Source organism: Pogoniulus pusillus, chromosome 25, assembly GCF_015220805.1.
Source record: "Pogoniulus pusillus isolate bPogPus1 chromosome 25, bPogPus1.pri, whole genome shotgun sequence".
NCBI classification, from domain to species: domain Eukaryota; kingdom Metazoa; phylum Chordata; class Aves; order Piciformes; family Lybiidae; genus Pogoniulus; species Pogoniulus pusillus.
In genome coordinates, this window is record NC_087288.1 from 12,054,367 (window position 1) to 12,072,192 (window position 17,826).

The following is a 17,826-nucleotide window of genomic DNA, read 5'->3' on the forward strand; positions in this document are numbered from 1 at the left end:
TTGGAGCTAAGATCACCATTTTCAACAGCTGCTGATACAGATCACAGTTTAAAACTATTTTTTCCCTTAGAAGCTGCCATTTAATGTAGAAAAAAAAATTTGCTCATAGATATGTAGTAGGCTGAATGTGAGCCAGCCAATGGCACCCTGGTCTGGATCAGGAACAGTATGGCCAGCAGGACAGGGAGGTTATTCTGCCCCTGTACTGAGTGCTGTGTCCAGTTCTGGGCTCCTCTATTCAAGAGAGATGTTGAGGTACTGGAAGGTGTCCACAGGAGGGCGCCAAAGCTGGTGAGGGGCCTGGAGCACAGCCCTGTGAGGAGAGGCTGAGGGAGCTGGGGCTGTGCAGCCTGCAGAAGAGGAGGCTCAGGGCAGAGCTCATTGCTGTCTACAACTACCTGAAGGGAGGCTGTAGCCAGATGGGGTTGGTCTCTTCTGCCAGGCAACCAGCAACAGAAGAAGGGGACACAGTCTCAAGTCGTGCTGGAGGTGGTCTAGGCTGGATGTTAAGAGAAAGTTGTTGGCAGAGAGTGATTGGCATTGGAATGGGCTGCCCAGGGAGGTGGAGGAGTCACCATCCGTAGAGGTGTTCAAGAAAAGCCTGGATGAAGCACTTAGTGCCATGATCTAGTTGATTGGATAGGGCTGGGTGCTAGGTTAGAGTGGATGATCTTGGAGGTCTCTTCCAACCTGGCTGATTCTATGTGAAGGGTAAGTGTTGGGAGAACAGAGCCAGGCTCTTCTCAGTGATGTCCAATGCTAGGACAAGGGATAATGGGGGCAAGCTGGATAGAGGAAGTTCCATGTAAACATGAGTAAAAACCTTTTCACCATGGAGGTGACAAAACACTGGAACAGGCTACCCAGAAAGGTTGTGGAGTCTCCTCTGGAGACATCCAAAACCTACCTGGATGCATTCCTTTGTACCCTACTGTTGGTGATCCTGCTCTGGCAGGGTGTTTGGAGTAGGTGATCTTCCAAGGTCCATTCCAACCCTTAACATTCTGTGATTCTGTCATATACTGTGCCATTAACAAACACATGCTTGTGTGTGCACAGTGCATGTATGCTGAGCATATAAATGTATTCTTCACAGGAGGATTGATTTAGAAAATTTCCCAGGCTGTGGAATTAAAGTATTAGCATCAGTAATTGAGTTGCACTGCTCTAGCACAGTGATTTTTCCTCTGTTGCTTTGGAAAGGTATGTGAGTTAAAGAAAGTGCAGTTAACCCCTAAAGCAGAACAAGCCAAAGGCAGCTCCTGAAGAGTAGTGCAAATATTATTTTAATAAAGCCCTCTGCTGTAGAACCATTATCTGGGGAGAAAGAAAGAGTGGAATAATTTCTTGCAGAAGATAGAACAAAGTGTTACAATTGGTCATGGCCCAACATTTGTTTTTAGAGAGTTGTCTTCAGTGGGAGCACAGTAGGACCCCTGAGATCACTCTGCAGATGTTTAGCCCAGCGCATAGCTGCGAGCCACCTAAGTTTGAGAAACCCACTTCAAAGAAAGTAGAGTCACTAAGAAAATACTTGGGGGTTGTTTTGCTTTTAATTTTCCTTCTCTACAGAACTGGGATTAGCTCAGCTGTTTTGGTGTAAGAGATTCTTCACAGCACAGCAAACAAGTTTTTTTGCTCTGAAACAACACTAACACCCAGGTCAATAGCAGTTTGTGTTTTCAGGTGGGCTCTTCATTTTGCAGCCAGGACTGTAGGGTCACATTTGTCTTACAGTAAATGGAAGCTGCAGGCTGTATCCCCATTTAGCACTGCAGTGTTTAGGTACTCAGATATTTCTACAGCTGGGAAGAAACAAGCAGCATGTTATTATTGCCATGAAGTTCTTTTTGTTGTGTGGTTTTCTGTTTGTTTGTTTTGTAGATGCTCAAGTCTTTCTTGAGAGAAAACACCAGAAACTACCTCAGGTAATTGAGAGATATGGGGCTCCATATCCCCTCTATGATCAGACAGGCTACAAGAGTTGGGGCTCTGCAGCCTGGAGAAGAGAAGGATTTGAGGAGACCTTATAGTAGTCTTCCAGTATCTGAAGGGGGCCTACAGGAAGGCTGAGGAGGGACTATTGACAAGGTCTTGTAATGACAGGACAAGGGGGAATGGGTTTAAACTGGCAGAGGGGAGATTCAAAGTAGATGTTAGGCAAGGGTTCTTTGCGGTGAGGGTGGTGAGACACTGGCACAGGTTGTCCAGGGAGGCTGTGGCTACTCCCTCCCTGGAGGTGTTGAAGGCCAGGTTGGATGAGGCCTTGAGCAGCCTGTTCTAGTGGGAGGTGTCCCTGCCTATGGCAGGGTGTGGAACTGGATGATCCTTGAGTTCCCTTCCAACGAAAACCACTCTGTGATTCTACAGCTGGGAGCAGGGTCTATGTATCCAAATCTGGCAAGTGATAGAGTGTTACTCGTTCCAGGTAGTAATGTGCATAGATAAAATAGTCAGGGGTGGACAATCCAGCTGTCCTTACAGCAGAGCTGCTGCAGCCCTCTGAGCATCTTAGTGGCCCTCCTGTGCACTCACTCCAACAGTTCCATGTCCTCCTTGTGTTATTCTCTTTTAGGTAATTGTAATTTCTTTAAGAGGTTGAAGGTTTTTAAATGGCCACAATGTTTGAACTCTACACTTGCCTTCAGATACTTATGTGGTGTGTTGACAACTGTTCACTCATTGTTCTCTAGAGAGGGGAATCTTAATTTGCAGAGTCCTACCTTTTAGGGGTGCTTGAAGTGATGCTTTAGATCAAAAACTATTTGATGAAATCATCAGTGTCATGATGATTATCTTGTGCCGTGGCACTGAGAACAATGTATCATGCATTTCTCTCTGCTGGTTTCATACAGCACCTAAATTCCAAGGCTTGGAACTAGATGTTCCTTGTGGTCCCTTCCAACACTCTCCTGCTCATTCCTAGTACCTGCACTGCAAGAAGGGCTGCTTGGAAGCAATGGGTAACAGAGGAAGTGTTTTTCCAAATAAATACATAAATTGTCTCTGCACATGTGGAATATCACAGGCCAGTTAGGGTTTGCTATGCAGTAGGGCTGAATGCCTCACTGTGTGCAAAAAGGTGAATGCTGGAAAAAGGGCTAGGGGGACTCCTTGTAGGGGCAACTGTAGATCAGAAGTTACAACGAGCTGACAATCACTAGGTTACTAAAAATAAGATCCAGGGGAAGCAGGGCTTGCAGGTGTGCACATGAGCAGTAGGGAAAGATGGTATGGAGCAGATTCCAAAATAAAGGAGGAGTTTGGTTCTCCTTGGTTGAGAATTCTGGGATGCACTGGACACAGGTCAGAGAATTCTGAACACATCTAAACCGAGCGTGGGTAGGCGAGTTGGAGCAGCACCAGTCTGATCACCGTGCTGGTGCAGTTCCTGGTGGGGACGCTGACCTGCTGAGACTGCAGCCAAGCAGCTCTGCTAGCTACGCATCTCAGGAGCTCTGCTGGCCAGAGAGATAGGGTGACTATAGGCTGCCCTTTGATCAATAGAGCTACTCAGGATTGTTTGTCATGTCTTACTCAGCGCTGTAGTTTCTCCCTGTGGCTGTAGCAGGTGGGCCATAGATATCATGTGTATACCTTTCTCATGATGGTTTTAGTGTTTAAGCTATAATAAAAGTATTGAAACTGTACCCAGTGGGGAATACCCATGTGTGAGAGCATTCTCTGGTCCCAAAGAACTCACTGGAAGAGGGACAGAGATGGCACTTTTGGAGAAGAAATCTTGGAAGAAGTGCCAATGCTGATATCACCTTGCTGCCATAGTACAATTAAGAGCTAGTAATTTTCCCGCAGTTGGTTGTGTAATTGCACTGCAGGGCCTTTCAAATGCTGCATTTAAATTAGTCTGCAATTGGAAATAATGAAGGTTAAAACCCTCTTACATGATTTTATGATCAAATTACTTCCTTTGACCCAGAAAGCAGCTGTGGTAGCAACAAACTCCGTGTTAGGAACAAGACTGTGGGTTCAAGGTGTTATTCAGAGCTGCCTTTAGAAAGGTACCTCCACACAAAGCAATTGGATTTCAGAATCAAAAGGCAGAGGTTAGGCACCTAATCTGGGTGAGAGGGAAAGGGCAGAAGAAGAGCTGTGAAAAAAACAAGGAACAACACTCTACTAATAGTGACAATATCAAGATGAGGTGGTCCCATATGATGGAAGACATTGGATGCTGGGGGGATGAAGTGGGGTGTGCTGCATATCCTACTCTGCTGTTACTGGGGAGGACTTCAGCTAAAATGAGGCAGCATTCTTCTATTTTTACTCTTAATTTATAGCTAAGAAGAAGGTAATTGAGGTTTTACCTTAGCTGTAGGGACTTGAAGATTCAGCTTTTATTCTTTTAGGCTGTTGTTTCAAAGTTGCTGTGAGCTTCAGGAGCTAAGTTTTCCCTTGCTTGTCCATCCCATAGCTGCCCTTAGATGTACCACCTGGCCTCTGGGTGTTCAATTTGCATGAAGGAGGACTGTGGTGTCTCAACTTTGTCCTAACTGTCTTGCCAGAAACAGTCCTTCCAACTGGCATGGAGCATGCAGAAGGCTTTAAACTGTAAGCCCTGTAGCATCACTGTGTTCTTCACACTTCAAGGGTGGCTAAGAAGTAGTTGGGCACAGGAAAGCAGGATCTGAGAGTTCCTAGATGCTTCAGGCAGTGGAGCAGCACTGAGTGAGGCTGTGGCAGCCTCACCATAGTTGCATATTCCAACAGTGAACAAGGCTCTGGGACTTGACTGCCAACATCCTTGATGATTTTCTGCTGCACAATCCCAGTGCTCCAGGCCCTGTGACATACAGCCTGCCCCTGCTCACATGCAGGCTGCCTTGCTCACACATTGCTGCCACCAGGAGCATAGTCCCAGGTAGTCCTAAAATGGAGGTTTGAATGATTTTCATGTTTCCCCTTGAGTATGCTCCAGCAAACTTGCAGACTTTCTTAGCCTTCCTTTCTTCATGTTGCCTTGCCTGTGGCTTCCTTTGCTCCTCAAGAGTCCTCTCCTCCATGGCTGCAGCCATCTGCACACTCTAGATCTGTGCACTTTACCAGCTCCCATCTGGAGCTCATCTCTTTGCCCTCACATTTGCTGATGTGCAGTCTCGTTAGGACTGCACTCAGCCAGGGGATGCAGATTGCCTCTCATAGAAACGGGAACATATTTGCCCCCCACTTGCAGTGTTTACCTGATCATTAGGGAAGTGCAGGACATAACAGAGAAGGTGAAGACTTCACAGCAGATCTAAACCCACTCTGACCTTTCCTTCTCTCAGGTTGCCTTGCCATTTCCACACTGAGCCCCACATTCAGCAGCGAGGTTGGGGGACTCTCTGTAGACCAAATACTCCTGTACTGCAAACTCACACAGGGCAAACTGTGTAAGCCAAAGCCCTTAGTTTGCTTTTGTTGATGGAAGAGTCTTTCTCTGGTCCTCTCTTAAGCTCCTGATAAGTTCCAGGCATACCACGGGGCTAGGATGCAGCAGGGAACTGGCCCTTTGGCAGGCTATGTGGCAGCGAAACAGTCAAGAGAAAAGATGCTCTGTGACTACCCTTCCTCCTACTCAGGAGGTGGGCACCCAGCGCTCTGACTGCTAGACCGACAAGCACCAGCGTGTGAGTCGGCCCTGGCAAAGGGAGGCTGCAATAAGACCGGAGCTGCTCGTCCCAGGAGTGGGACTGCCCTCAGGTCTGGGGCACTCCTTAGCTCACCGGACAACCTTTCTTGACAGCCCTCACCTTCAAGCTTCTATCATAGTGACACTCAGTGGTTAACAAACAGTTTTTCAGCTCCATTAGGAAGAATGGAACAGCCCAGATATCTCCCAGAAGAGTCTCATCTTCAGGCTCCTCTCACGCAGCGCGGACCGAGACGCGCACGGCAGGGCGGGCAGCTGCGGGCCAAAAGGGCTCCCTCCGCACCGCCTGGCTCCCGCCATTCGGACCGCCCAGCAGGTGGCGCCTCCCGCCAAGTGTCCCCATCAGTCACGGCTCGGCCCGCCCTTCGAGCCCCGCCCTTCTTTGTTGAGGCCGCCAATGGGACGGCGCCGAGGGCCGGCGGGTGGCCGGTAGCGTGGTGAGGCGGCGGCATGGAGCGCGGTGCGGGGCGCGCCCTCAGCGCGGCTGGGGCCGGGTCGCGGCGCCCGAGGCGGGCAAGCTGCAGGGTTGCCCGGTTGGCGGGCGTTCGCCGCTAGGAAGGGGTCGCTTACACACGCACATAATACACGCACACACACACATATATATATATATAGCACATATATATATATATAGTGGGGACACAGCCACAGGGCACTTCCGGACAGCGGTCCGCGCGGAGCGCCCGGGGTCGGGCATGGCCGCGGGGCCATGACGGGTGCGGCAGCGGGCGGAGCCGGCGGCCCTGGGAGCGCCCGCCGTGCGGCGGCCGGCAAGGCGGGGGGCCGGTCGCGGAGCGCCCAGCCGCGGGCGGCGGGCGGCGGGAGCGGCGGTGGCTCGGAGGAAGAGGAGCAGCGGGATGGCGGGTCGTTGTTCCTGGTGAACAAGAGCGGCTTCCCCATGGACGGGCAGACGTGGGAGCGGATGTGGGGGCACGTGGAGCGGGTGCATCCCGACGGCGGAGCCGTGGTGGCGGCCATCCGGAGTGCAGCGCGCCTGGCCCGGGTAAGGCGAAGCTCTCGGTCTTTCTACCTTACCAAAAGAGAGGGTGCCGCAAACCCTTAACCTGGGCACCTCGCGGCTGCCGGGTTGTGTGGGCGGCGAGGAGACGGGGATGCACAGGGGCTGGGCAGGGGGTCACGCCTCGGCCCCGAGGATGCTCTCGGCCCTTGAGAGGGCAAGGCTGAAGCGTCTGGTGTTTGGAAATAGACAAAACAGGGCACTGGAGTGTGTGCTGCGGGATGTTCAGGAGATGAAGCTGGTGTCTCGGGAAACAAGTAGAAAGAAAATTACTGTTTTATTTTCGGGAGGAAAAAGAGGAAAACAGGCATTAAATTTCGAGCGACTGAATGAAGTCCTTTGTGCTTTATAAAGTACATTTTGCTCAGCTCACTGGAACACAATCATTTCTTGAAACACAGCCTTGCTCTCGCAGTAAAGGATTTAGAACTCAAACATTTAGTTTTCAGCACGTGGAAAGATTCCAAACGCCTTTGTTTTGTATGTTTCTTCAATACAAGGTCCGAGCAGTTCTGCCTGACCCAAGCCTTTTTCATCGGGGCCGCAAATAAAATGTTGTCTGCTCGTGTTTAAAGGCTCCTCACCACTGCTACGTTACTGATCACAGTATCTTTACTGCTGTCGGCTTTGGCTTGATTTGCTCCTCCCACCAAGCAGCATTAATCTCATCTGACCCCTGGGTCTGGTGTTGCTTTGTACCTTTTATTTGCTGATGTGAGGTGGTTTGGCTGGCACTATCACATCCCTGGTTGTCAGTGATATGTATGCTTGTTCTTTATGTGGAGTAGAAAGGAGAAAAACTCTGTTCATGGGAAAGTTGGAAGTGCATTGAGTGGGGCTGTCTTGTGAATGTGCTTGTCAAATAAGATGCAGGCTGAAAAGGCCTTTCATCTGTCTTCTGCAGTGTTTAGTTCAGTGTAAGTGCAAAAGGGGAGATCTATTTCTGTCCCCCTGCTTCCCTTGTGCTGGCACCAGTCTTTGTTTTGGTACAGCAGCAGGTCCAGATAAAGAGTAATCTGGTTGTGCAGGGTTTGTTTGTGCTTCATCTCGTACTTGCACGAGTGCTTGAGGTAGAAATGCAGGGGCAGAAACTTCTTTTTTCAGCAGCATGACCAGCTTACACTAAAGAACCTGAAGATCTGTTCAGTGTTAAGAGATGGCAAAGCGTGTATTGGACTTGATTTCTTTCCCTTAATTCCTATCTGCAAAACACGTAACTTTTACTGGTGGTATCTGTAGTGACTGACAAAGCAGATGGTAAGAGACATGCCAGTGGCTCCTAACGTGCTGGGTGTGCTGCCTGCCAGAGTGCCTCAGAGAGCGTTGTCCATGGATGCTTCCTCAGTGCTTCATGAAACACAAGGCCGATTTAGTGTGGCGTGTACTGAAGCAGGGCAGGAGGAAAAATGCTTTGCAATCTGCTTGGCTGTATCTTTTGTTTCTAGTTACTAGTTGCTGATCACTCGAGCATACTGTAAGAGGTTTTTTCTCTATCTCCTTCCTGCCACAGTGACCAACATCTTCAAGGGCAGAAGGGTCTGGTGTCACCTGTGACTAATTAGCTCTTGCTGGCTAGGCCTGTGACCTCTGAGGTCAGAGGCTTGTTTGAGGACGACATAGTCCTCAACACAGCTGAGATGAGCAGATTAAGGTTAGGAGCAAGTTTGTTTGCTACAAAGTGGTAGTGGGTTGATAAACTTGTGATTGTAATTGCTGGGTCAGAGTAGAACTGTGAGTGGAAGGTTGTTTGTTAAATGATGGTATAGCTTTTTAAAGTGGCTTGTGCTGCTGCACCCTGCAAAAGACAAGGTAGTGCTGATCAGGAGTGATGAGGGAAACTTGTGCCTGAGAGAAGATAGTTTATAATCCGCTTCCATCGGCAGTTGCTGGAAGCTGAGCGAGTGGTGTGTGCAGCTGCTCCATTTTTGCATCTGATCTGTTCTTAATCCCTAATGATGGGAGAGAGCTTTCATCCTCTCCCCAAGAAGCTGCACTTGATTGCTCTAATCATTTTGGTATTAGTCTCAGCGATCATAATTTGCAAGGCAGTAAGTAGCTTCTTACTGTCTTGGCAAAGTTGTTCTTACTGGAAGGGAAGCAAACTACAGGACTGCAGGGCTGCATCTCTCCCCCGAGGAAGTGTCTCCATGAAAAGTCAGCTTATCTGCAAGGAGGGCAATTTCAGAACCTAAGGGGTCCTTCAGTTGCACTCCCTATATCTGACTTTTGAGTTGAGCTCTGGGAAGGGTGTGGGCTCCAGGTTTGTAAAGTCTGTGCAGTCCTTACGTGGAGATACTTAGAAATGAAACCTTCTGCCAGCTTTGAGTGCCCTAGTCTGCCAGCTTCATCTGTCTAAAGTAACAGCATATTTACAGGGCAAGCTAGCAGAAAATGACTTTCTGGTCATCAGATGAGATACAGAGAAGTTAGACAAGATGAATTTCAGACAGGATGCTTGTGGTGACCTGAGATGATAGAGTTCCCAGCCCCAGAATAACTATGTCCAGTTCTTCTACAGGGCTTTGCACTGCAGTGCAGTGGTCTGGAGCTACCAGTGCTTGGAGGCCCACTTTAGGAATTCATGGCCCATGTTTGAATTCATAGTGCTGTGTTTGCATTTCCTTTTGGCACCTCTGGCACCCCACTACAGATGCTCACTGGCTCCTGACTGCTACCCTGGGCTGTGCACCAACTGCTTGGAGGGCTGCAGCCTCAACCACAGCAGCATGGCATTTTCCTTCCTTTGTGATATGCTGCAGCCCTGGTTTCTGCTCTGTGCTGGCCAGGTGCCCAGAATCAGTGCTCCTGCAGTCAAAGCAGGATTTTTTTTGGGAAAAAAAAAGGTTGTATTTGGAGAGAATGGGAGTGGTGGATGGATGTATGTCCACTGGCTAGTGGCATGGTGCCATGTACTGTGCACATGGCACTGTAAGGAGCAGAGCAGTGTGCTGTATGGGAGGAAATTGATGTCTGATTCACCCTCATTGCCTGTGATCTGGAGGGACTTGGGCACCCTGGCAGCCCTGCTGAGATAACTTACAGACAGGTGATGGGATACGTGCCGGCCGTTGGGAAAACCCTCCTTCTTTTTACCTGAGTGTGCCCTGGTGGCTGGTGGAGATGGGGGAAGCATGTTGCCTGGAGGTCCAAACCCAGCCTCCATGGTGAGAGTGGCTGCTGTGACGGCAAGGGCTGCATCCTTCCACATCGATTCAGTCCTGTCCCAGAGCTGGGTGACAGCAAGGGCTTCCATTCTGCAGAGGGCTGGGAAAGGAGTGCTGCAGCAGCCAGACTTTGCTAACTGGGACTCTCATTGCCCTGACGTGTTGTGTAAGCACAGTTCATGCACCTAGAGTTTCTTCAAAGAGAAGGAGTGTTTATACTGGAACAGAAACGACCCCCTCTAGAGTGATTCCACAACCCTGCCTTCGTTCCCCCTTTCAGCTGCTTGCTGCTCTGAAGACTCAAGCCCTGTCTGGTGCCTACCTTAGTGCTGGGAGGGACAGGTGAATAATTTGTCCAGACCAAAGGGACTAAGGATGGAAAGAATGAACTTGGAAAGAAAAAAAAAAAAAAAAAAAAAAAAAAAAAAAAAAAAAAAAAAAAAAAAAGAAAAAAAATTGCTTCTAATGAAGAGCTTAGGCGTGGAAATTGTGATGAAGAAGTGCTAATGAGCCTGGCTTGTAACTCCCAGTGCTGAGGAGAGAGGTGTGCGCAGGTGCGCCGGTTGTCTGCCGTGCGGTGCGGGGGATGGCAGCTGCGAGCTGGGGCCTGGCCATCTGTTGGCTTGTCACTGGGCACGCAGTTTTCTGTGCCAGCAATGGGGGAGGCTCTGCTTTGGCTTTTTTTCCTTTTCTAAGGCGTATTTACTATTTGACTGTAGTAAGCAGCTGCATGTAGCGAAAGCTGGGGTTTGGTTGCCTTGGGATCATCAGGGCTTGCTCTCTGAGAGCAAACGCACAATCTCTGTTTAAGTGGAGGTGAGAACTGGAAAGGAAAGTCTTGTGTGGCAGAGGCATCCCCATGCTGCCTAAACTTGCTCGTCTATAAAGGCTGACATGAGGTGTGGTATGTAAACCACTCGCATCTCGCTTTATGGTCTTTAAGCTCAAATGTTTCCTCTACTACATTATGTGCTGGAAGGTGTCCAGAGAAGGGCCATGAGGATGATCAGAGGGCTGGAGCTGCTCTGCTGTGAGGAGAGACTGAGGGAGTTGGGGCTGTTCAGTCTGGAGAGGAGAGGGCTCCGAGGTGGCCTTATTGTGACCATCCAGTATCGTAGGAAGGCCTACAAGAAAGCTGGGAAGGGACTTTTTAGAATGTCAGGTAGTGGTAGGACTGGGGGGAATGGAACAAAGCTAGAAATGGGTAGATTCAGACTGGATGCTAGGAAGTTCTTCACCATGAGGGTGCTGAGAGCCTGGAATGGGTTGCCCAGGGAGATGGGTGAAGCCTTATCCTTATAGGTGTTTAATGCCAGGCTGGATGAGGCTCTGGCCAGCCTGATCTAGTGTGAGGTATCCCTGTGCATGGCAGGGGGGTTGGAACTAGATGATCCTTGTGGTCCCTTCCAACCCTGTCTGATTCTGTGATTCCATCATTCTATGATTCCAAGCTATTGAAACAGCCTTTTTGGGCTGCAGATGCCCACAGGCACATTGTACCGTGGCTGCCCAAGTTGCTGGCTCCTGAATTCGAGTCTACATTTGTACTGGCATCAACTCTTTCCTCTGTTACATTTGTGGGAGTCGTACTAGCGTTTTTTAGCCACATCCCCCCCTTGGACATTTACTAACTGTATTTTCTAGGCTTGTAGCTGAAATAGAGACCTGGGAGATGGCCATGGCCCTTTCCTGTGTGATTACAGGCTCAGGAGCCACAGAGCTGTGAGGATTAAATATGGATTGAGGGCTCTGTTTCTTAAAGTGCTTAGGCACAAGCAGATGTCTTACAAGATTTTGGCAACATGCCTTCATGTGCTGGTCTATGTCTTTAAGTGTCTTTAAATCACTAATTATCTGGGTCCCAGGTGGTCTTTGAGGTATCAGGCACTTTCTGCCCAGCAGAATGTTTTACACAGCCTGGGATCCTTGTCTCCTTTTATCTTTCTTTTGTGATAGAGGCTGTGAGACCTGGGGCTTTGTAGTCTGGAGAAGACTGAGGGGATTTAATCAATGTTTATAAATATTTGAGGGCATGGGGACAGGCTCTGCTCACTTGCACCCTGGGTCAGGATAAGGAGCAGTGGATGTAAGCTGTGGCACAGGAGGTTCCACCTCAACACAAGGGGGAACTTCTTTACTGCAAGGGTCACAGAGCACTGGAACAGGCTCCCCAGAGAGCTTGTGGAGTCTCCTTCTCTGGAGACTTTCAAGGCCTGTCTGGATGTGTTCCTGTGTGACCTGAGCTAGATTGTGTGGTCCTGCTCTGTCAGGGGGGCTGGACTTGATGATTTCTTTGGGTCTCTTCCAACCCCAAATATCCTGTGAGGCTGTGAAAACAAATACTAGCCTCGAAATGACTTCTCAGGGAAGGAAGGACAGCAGAGGCAGTGCTGGGACTCCTCTTATCCAATCTGCCTTGTGCTAGAGGGATAAAAATGGGAACTGTTGAGACTCTGTGCTGAACTGCCTGCTGGCATAGGGTGGCATTTGGGGGATGATGGTGGCAACAATGAGCAGTCTGCCGGGATGGGGCCTCTCCACTCCAGCAGGGATGGGTCTGGAACTGGCTCTGGTGCATGGGCAGCCCGTGCTGGCAGGCAGAGGACTTCCCCTGATGCTTAAGTTCCCGTGGAGTTTAAGCCATCTGTGCTGCCACATTGCATTGCACTAAGCGCATGCCGCTGCCGAAGTAAATCACTTATCTGCTCTGCAGGGAGTGGGAACCTGACTAACCTCTTTTTCTTTTTTCTTTCTCTGTGTCCAGCCCTCAGTGCCTCCAGTGCCAAACTACAAGCTCTCCATGTCAATCCCAGAATGGCTCCAAGCAATACAGAACTACATGAAGATGCTGCAGTATCCTTCTCCAGCACATGGTCACCAGAGGGAAGGCTAACATGCCTGGCATGAGCTGACAGGGACTTTACCAAAGTGCTAACTAGTTGTGAGGGCTTGGGAGCGTTTGAAGGTGAAAGGATTTGTGATAGCACCTACAGCACTGAGCTTGCCACAGGAATCCTCTGGGAGATGTAATTAAATGATAGTGAAGCATTTAACTGCACTGGTGGGAGCAGAAATGCTTGTTTTGAAGTTGGTTTATGACAATATTGTGATAGAATTGTGATGCCAGGAGAAATAATATGATATCATGTTAAGTAACTGAGGGAGAGATGATGTTTGGAGAAACCTTTTCTGCTTTTGCTCTAGCAGCCCCTGTAATCTCCCTGAGGACTACCTACATGCTTAGCTTGCCAGGGAATGCTTCCCATTGGGATGGGAGTTCACAAATAGCTGTGCTGACATCGCAGTGGGCAGGCTTGCCTGTGACACAGGAACTGACCAGAAGAGTCTTCTTTTCTAGATGTCCCACCTTGCCTGGGGGGTTCATCAGGGGTGAACATGTCTATTTATCCTTCCTGTTATTGGGTCATAGAATCAACCACGTGGGAAGAGACCTCCAGGATCATCCAGTCCAACCTAGCACCCAGCCCTAGCCAATCAACTAGACCATGGCACTAAGTGCCTCATCCAGTCTTGTCTTGAACACCTCCAGGGATGGCAACTAATAACTGACAGATAATAATACTGGAGGAGACAATTGCAGGCTCAGATGCTGCTCTTCTTTCTATTTTTGTTTTTTCTAAACTCCTCCTTTTTAGGTGTGTATGTGTGTGTGTATCTGTGTGGGGAGCAGCTGGGATGAGGAATGAGTGTAAAATTCTAACAGGGGTTAAAAAAGTGTATGTGTGGCAGCTGGAAGAACATCTAAAAATAGCAAGCGTGGTTAGCCTGTTGGGGAGTTGTGGTTGGGATCAAAGTGGCAGGAGGGTTTGGAGATGCTGCAGCTGCTGTTGGGAGTAGGAGGGAGGCTGAGGCCAGCCAGTTCTGCAGGGGGATGGTGCATTTCTGCATGTTGGCCTGAGAGGCTTACTGCTCACTGGGATTGTGTCAAAAAGGAGGCAACACAGAGCTCCAGAACTTATATTTCCCTTACCTCAGTGGTTGTGAAATCCTGCACTCTGCTACATAGCTTTAGGCATGGGACTGGGGCCTGTGTTCAGAAAAGCTTCAAAGTCGGATGTACCCAAGTGGCCAAGAGAGCCAATGGCATCCTGGCCTGCATCAGGAACAGTGTGGCCAGCAGGACAAGGGAGGTTACTCTGCCCCTGTACTCAGCACTGCTCAGGCCACACCTTGAGTGCTGTGTCCAGTTCAGGGCTCCTCAATTAAAGAGAGATGTTGAGGTACTGGAAGGTGTCCACAGGAGGGCGCCAAAGCTGTTGAGGGGCCTGGAACACAGCCCTGTGAGGAGAGGCTGAGAGTGCTGGAGGTGTTCAGGCTGGAGAAGAGAAGGCTGTGGGCAGACCTCTTTGCTGTCTACAACTACCTGAAGGGAGAAGGTAGCCAGATGGGGTTTGTGTCTTCTGCCAGGCAACCAGCAACAAAATGAGAGGACACAGTCTCAAGTTGTGCCAGGGGAGGTCTAGGCTGGATGTTAGGAGGAATTTGTTGGCAGAGAGAGTGATTGGCATTGGCTGTCCAGGGAGGTGGTGGAGTTGCCGTCCCTGGAGGTCTGAAGCAAAGCCTGGCTGGGGCACTTAGTGCCATGGTCTGGTTGATTGTCTAGGGCTGGTTGCTGGGTTGGACTGGATGATCTTGGAGGTGTCTTCCAAGCTGGTTGATTGTATTCTATGATTTGGGCTGCCTTTGAGAGGTAGAATAGGTTTTATGCTTTGTTCAGAGCCTCATGAATTCGATTTCTAAGGCAGGAGGGAAGCAAAGCCTTGTTTCTGGAGGACTCTGAACTCTTTCTGAAGTTAGTTCAGAGCATCCTGGGGTGAGCTGGAGTTTTATTTAGACAGTGGTTATGCACACAGCAGCTGTGCTATTTGTGTCTTGCAAGGTACCCTTTGCCTCCATGGGGTCACTTGTTTCTGCCCTGGGGTGACCATCTCAGTTCTGCTGGCGTGAATGTTCTTGTGAACATTGTGAACTAGGCTGGGGAATAGTTTCAACTGCAAAAATAATGCATCAAAAGTAAGTGGATGGTGTGATTTTACGGGTTTGGGTGTTTTGTTTTGTGTTCTGGTGGTGGTTGTTGTTTTCCTTCCTTTTTTGGTTGTTATTTTTTCACTGGGCAGGTTGGTTTCTTGATATGATTTACTGCATATTGCTTGAACAGCCATGCTCAAGGAGCATGGAAGAGGCTGCTTTTGGTGGTGCATGGCAGCTAGTGCTTGTAGGCAAGTGGCGTTGAGGTTTGGTTGGTGTATGACTGTTGGCATCCTTTGCAATAAACTTTTCTACTGTGCTCCTAGTGTTAATGAATGTTCTTTAATTGCTCTTACCTGGTTATTTACATTTCACAGTATCACCAAGGTTGGAAGAGACCTCATAGATCATCAAGTCCAACCCTTTACCACAGAGCTCAAGGCTAGACCATGGCACCAAGTGCCACGTCCAGTCTTGCCTTGAACAGCTCCATTTCAGGTGCTTTGTTTTGTTTGGTGGGGTTGTTTTAGAAAATTGTGTATGTCTCCAGGGTGTAAATGGATGCACTTGGTAGGCTTTTGTTTTACAGGTTATATGCAGCTGTGTGGCTGACTGAGTTAAAAGCTTACAAGGGAAATAAGTTCTTTCAAGCCATGAATGTTATTGATTGGTTTGGGTAGACTACAAAAAACTTTCTCTTGCCCAAATGGGAGATTTTTTTTCCCAATTGTAATGTAATAGTGAGTGGGCCTTAAAAGAAAAGAGAATTCATAACCTTTCAGTGCCAGATATAAATGTTTTTGGCAATCTTTTTTTCTTAGTGCTGTAGAGAGGGACCTGGGAGTGCAGGTGGATAACAAGTTAACCATGGGACAGCAATGCGCCCTTGTGGCCAAGGCCAGAGGGATCCTGGGGTGTATCCTCTACTCTGCCCTGGTGGGACTTCGTCTTGAATGCTGTGTTCAGTTTTGGGCTCCCCAATTTAAAAGGGACAGGAATCTGTTAGGGAGAGTGCAGCAGAGGGCTATGAGGACGATTAGGGCACTGGAGGGCATGGCTTACGAGGAGAGGCTGAGGGAATTGGGACTTTTTAGACTAGAAGACTGAGAGGGGATTTAATAACTGTTTATAAACATCTGAGGCCTGGTCAGGAGAGGGGGAACAGACTCTGCTCATTTGCTCCCTCTTATAGGACAAGGAGCAATGAGCATAAGTTGTAGCACAAGAGGTTCTACCTCAGCACAAGGGCTGAGCACTGGATCAGGCTCCCCAGAGAGGTTGTGGAGTCTCTTCTGGAGACTTTCAAGGCCTTTCTGTAAGGGTTCCTCTGTGATCTGAGCTAGATTGTGTGGTCCTGCTCTGGCAATGGGGTTGGATTCAATGATCTCCTTGGGTCCCTTCCCACCCCTAATATCCTGTGATCCTTTGACCTACTGCCAGTTAATGTCATATTAAAAGAGAAGTGAAAAGCATTGCTTTATTTCACATGCCAGGTTTTCATCTGTATTAAGAGTCAGTGGCTGTTACAACTTGTGTTTTGTTTCAACAGGAAATCAAAACAGATTGACTGCATGATTATTGCTGTTTTATTGCTTGACTGTTCAAGTTACTTTCCTTTAATAGACAAAATTCAGATACAATCACACAGGAACACAGTTCTTTGAGATTAGAAAATCCAGACCTCTGAGTGGGTAAGTGTCTCAGGAAGTGGTCTGGTGCCCTTGTCCCACATTATGCTAGACAATCACCTTGGGCACTTAAACATGGCTGCACCGTGGCGCAGGGGGGTTGTCTTCTTCCTGTTGTGTACCTCTGACAGGGCCAAAACTCTGTTTCTTTCTGCCTTTATGGGGTGGGTCCCAGCTTGCTGGCAGGTGGCAAATGGACCCATTAAGAAGCAATGAGTGAAAGGGCTGGTTTTGCCCAGGAGCTGCATAGCTGAGGGCCAAAGCTGACTGAAGAGAGCTGCTGAAACTCCTCGTTCGTGCTTGTTGATGTTGGGAGGGCTGGGCTATGAATCTATGAAATATGAATCTATGGGCTGGTTTTATGGGAAATGTGTAGGTCCTGATACTCTGCTTGTGCTCTCCCTCTGCTGATGGTAGGAGATCAGCTGTGCAAAACACTGTGGGAATTGTGACATCTCAGTCACAGTCCTTTCCCCTGGAGGTTCACAACAGATAATTGAGATTGTGGCCATGCTTCTCCTGTTGCTGTTCATTTTGTTGTTCCTTTCACATGATGGACTCACGCACTGGCTTGGGATGAGTTGTGCAACACAAGTCTGAACATGTGTGCAGAGAGCCTGGCAGCAGAGACCCTTGCATAGAACTGCATCATACTTGGGACAGCTCTTTCATAGGACTCTGTAAATGAGCAGGTCAGGGTGGAAAGTGATGCTGTCAACATGCTTTTATTTTAGGGTGAAATATAGAAAAAGAGAATGTAATTACTGCTGTAGACTGGCCTGTCTAGCTCTCCTCAGCTCCCTGTCATTAATGTAATGTCCTGTCACTCTAAATTCCATCCCAGCTCTTGTGCTTCAGGTTTTCACCTTGTTGAAAGCAATCTTTCCCACTGCCTTTCCCTAGGTAATGTTCACTGCTCTGGTGGAACTTGTTCAGAGAAAATCTTGTACTCTGAATCATGGATGGGTTTGTAGAAGCTTAAACCAATTTTCAGGCTGGTCACTCATTTTTAAATTTATCTCATTTTCACCAAGGAAGTGGAAGATGAAAATGAATTGTGCTCAGCATTCGCCACTCAAAAGGTCAGAGTACTCCTGGGCTGGATGAAAGCCTGACTTAAAAGGACAGTACTCTTTCTTGGAAGGGAGCTGATACAGTGCTCACAGCTGGAGATGTACCTCTGGCTTTGGATCCTCTCCTAGAGGATGCCATTTTCTCTATTTACCTGCTGCAGTGTTTGCTTGGGGATTTGTGTGTGACTTGTACTGTCGCTGTTAGAACTTCTGTGAGTGACTTGATATGCAGTGGCAGAATTTC

The 17,826-nt window shown here is 48.6% G+C and overlaps 1 protein-coding gene across 3 annotated transcripts in view; it reads left to right on the forward strand.

Moving 5' to 3' along the window:
- Nucleotides 1-6,419: 6,419 nt before the first annotated feature.
- VASH2 (vasohibin 2) overlaps nt 6,420-17,826 on the forward strand; it is a 36,306-nt gene continuing 24,899 nt past the window's right edge. For 2 of the 3 annotated variants that reach the window (XM_064164487.1, XM_064164488.1), the window contains exons 1-3: nt 6,420-6,653; nt 12,597-12,685; nt 16,456-16,512. In XM_064164487.1, coding sequence (XP_064020557.1) covers nt 6,549-6,653; nt 12,597-12,685; nt 16,456-16,512 — 251 coding nt within the window. In that variant the 5' untranslated portion in view covers nt 6,420-6,548. Of the gene's footprint in view, nt 6,654-12,596; nt 12,686-16,455; nt 16,513-17,826 lie in introns of those variants that run through there. The other variant, XM_064164489.1, reaches the window with a different exon arrangement.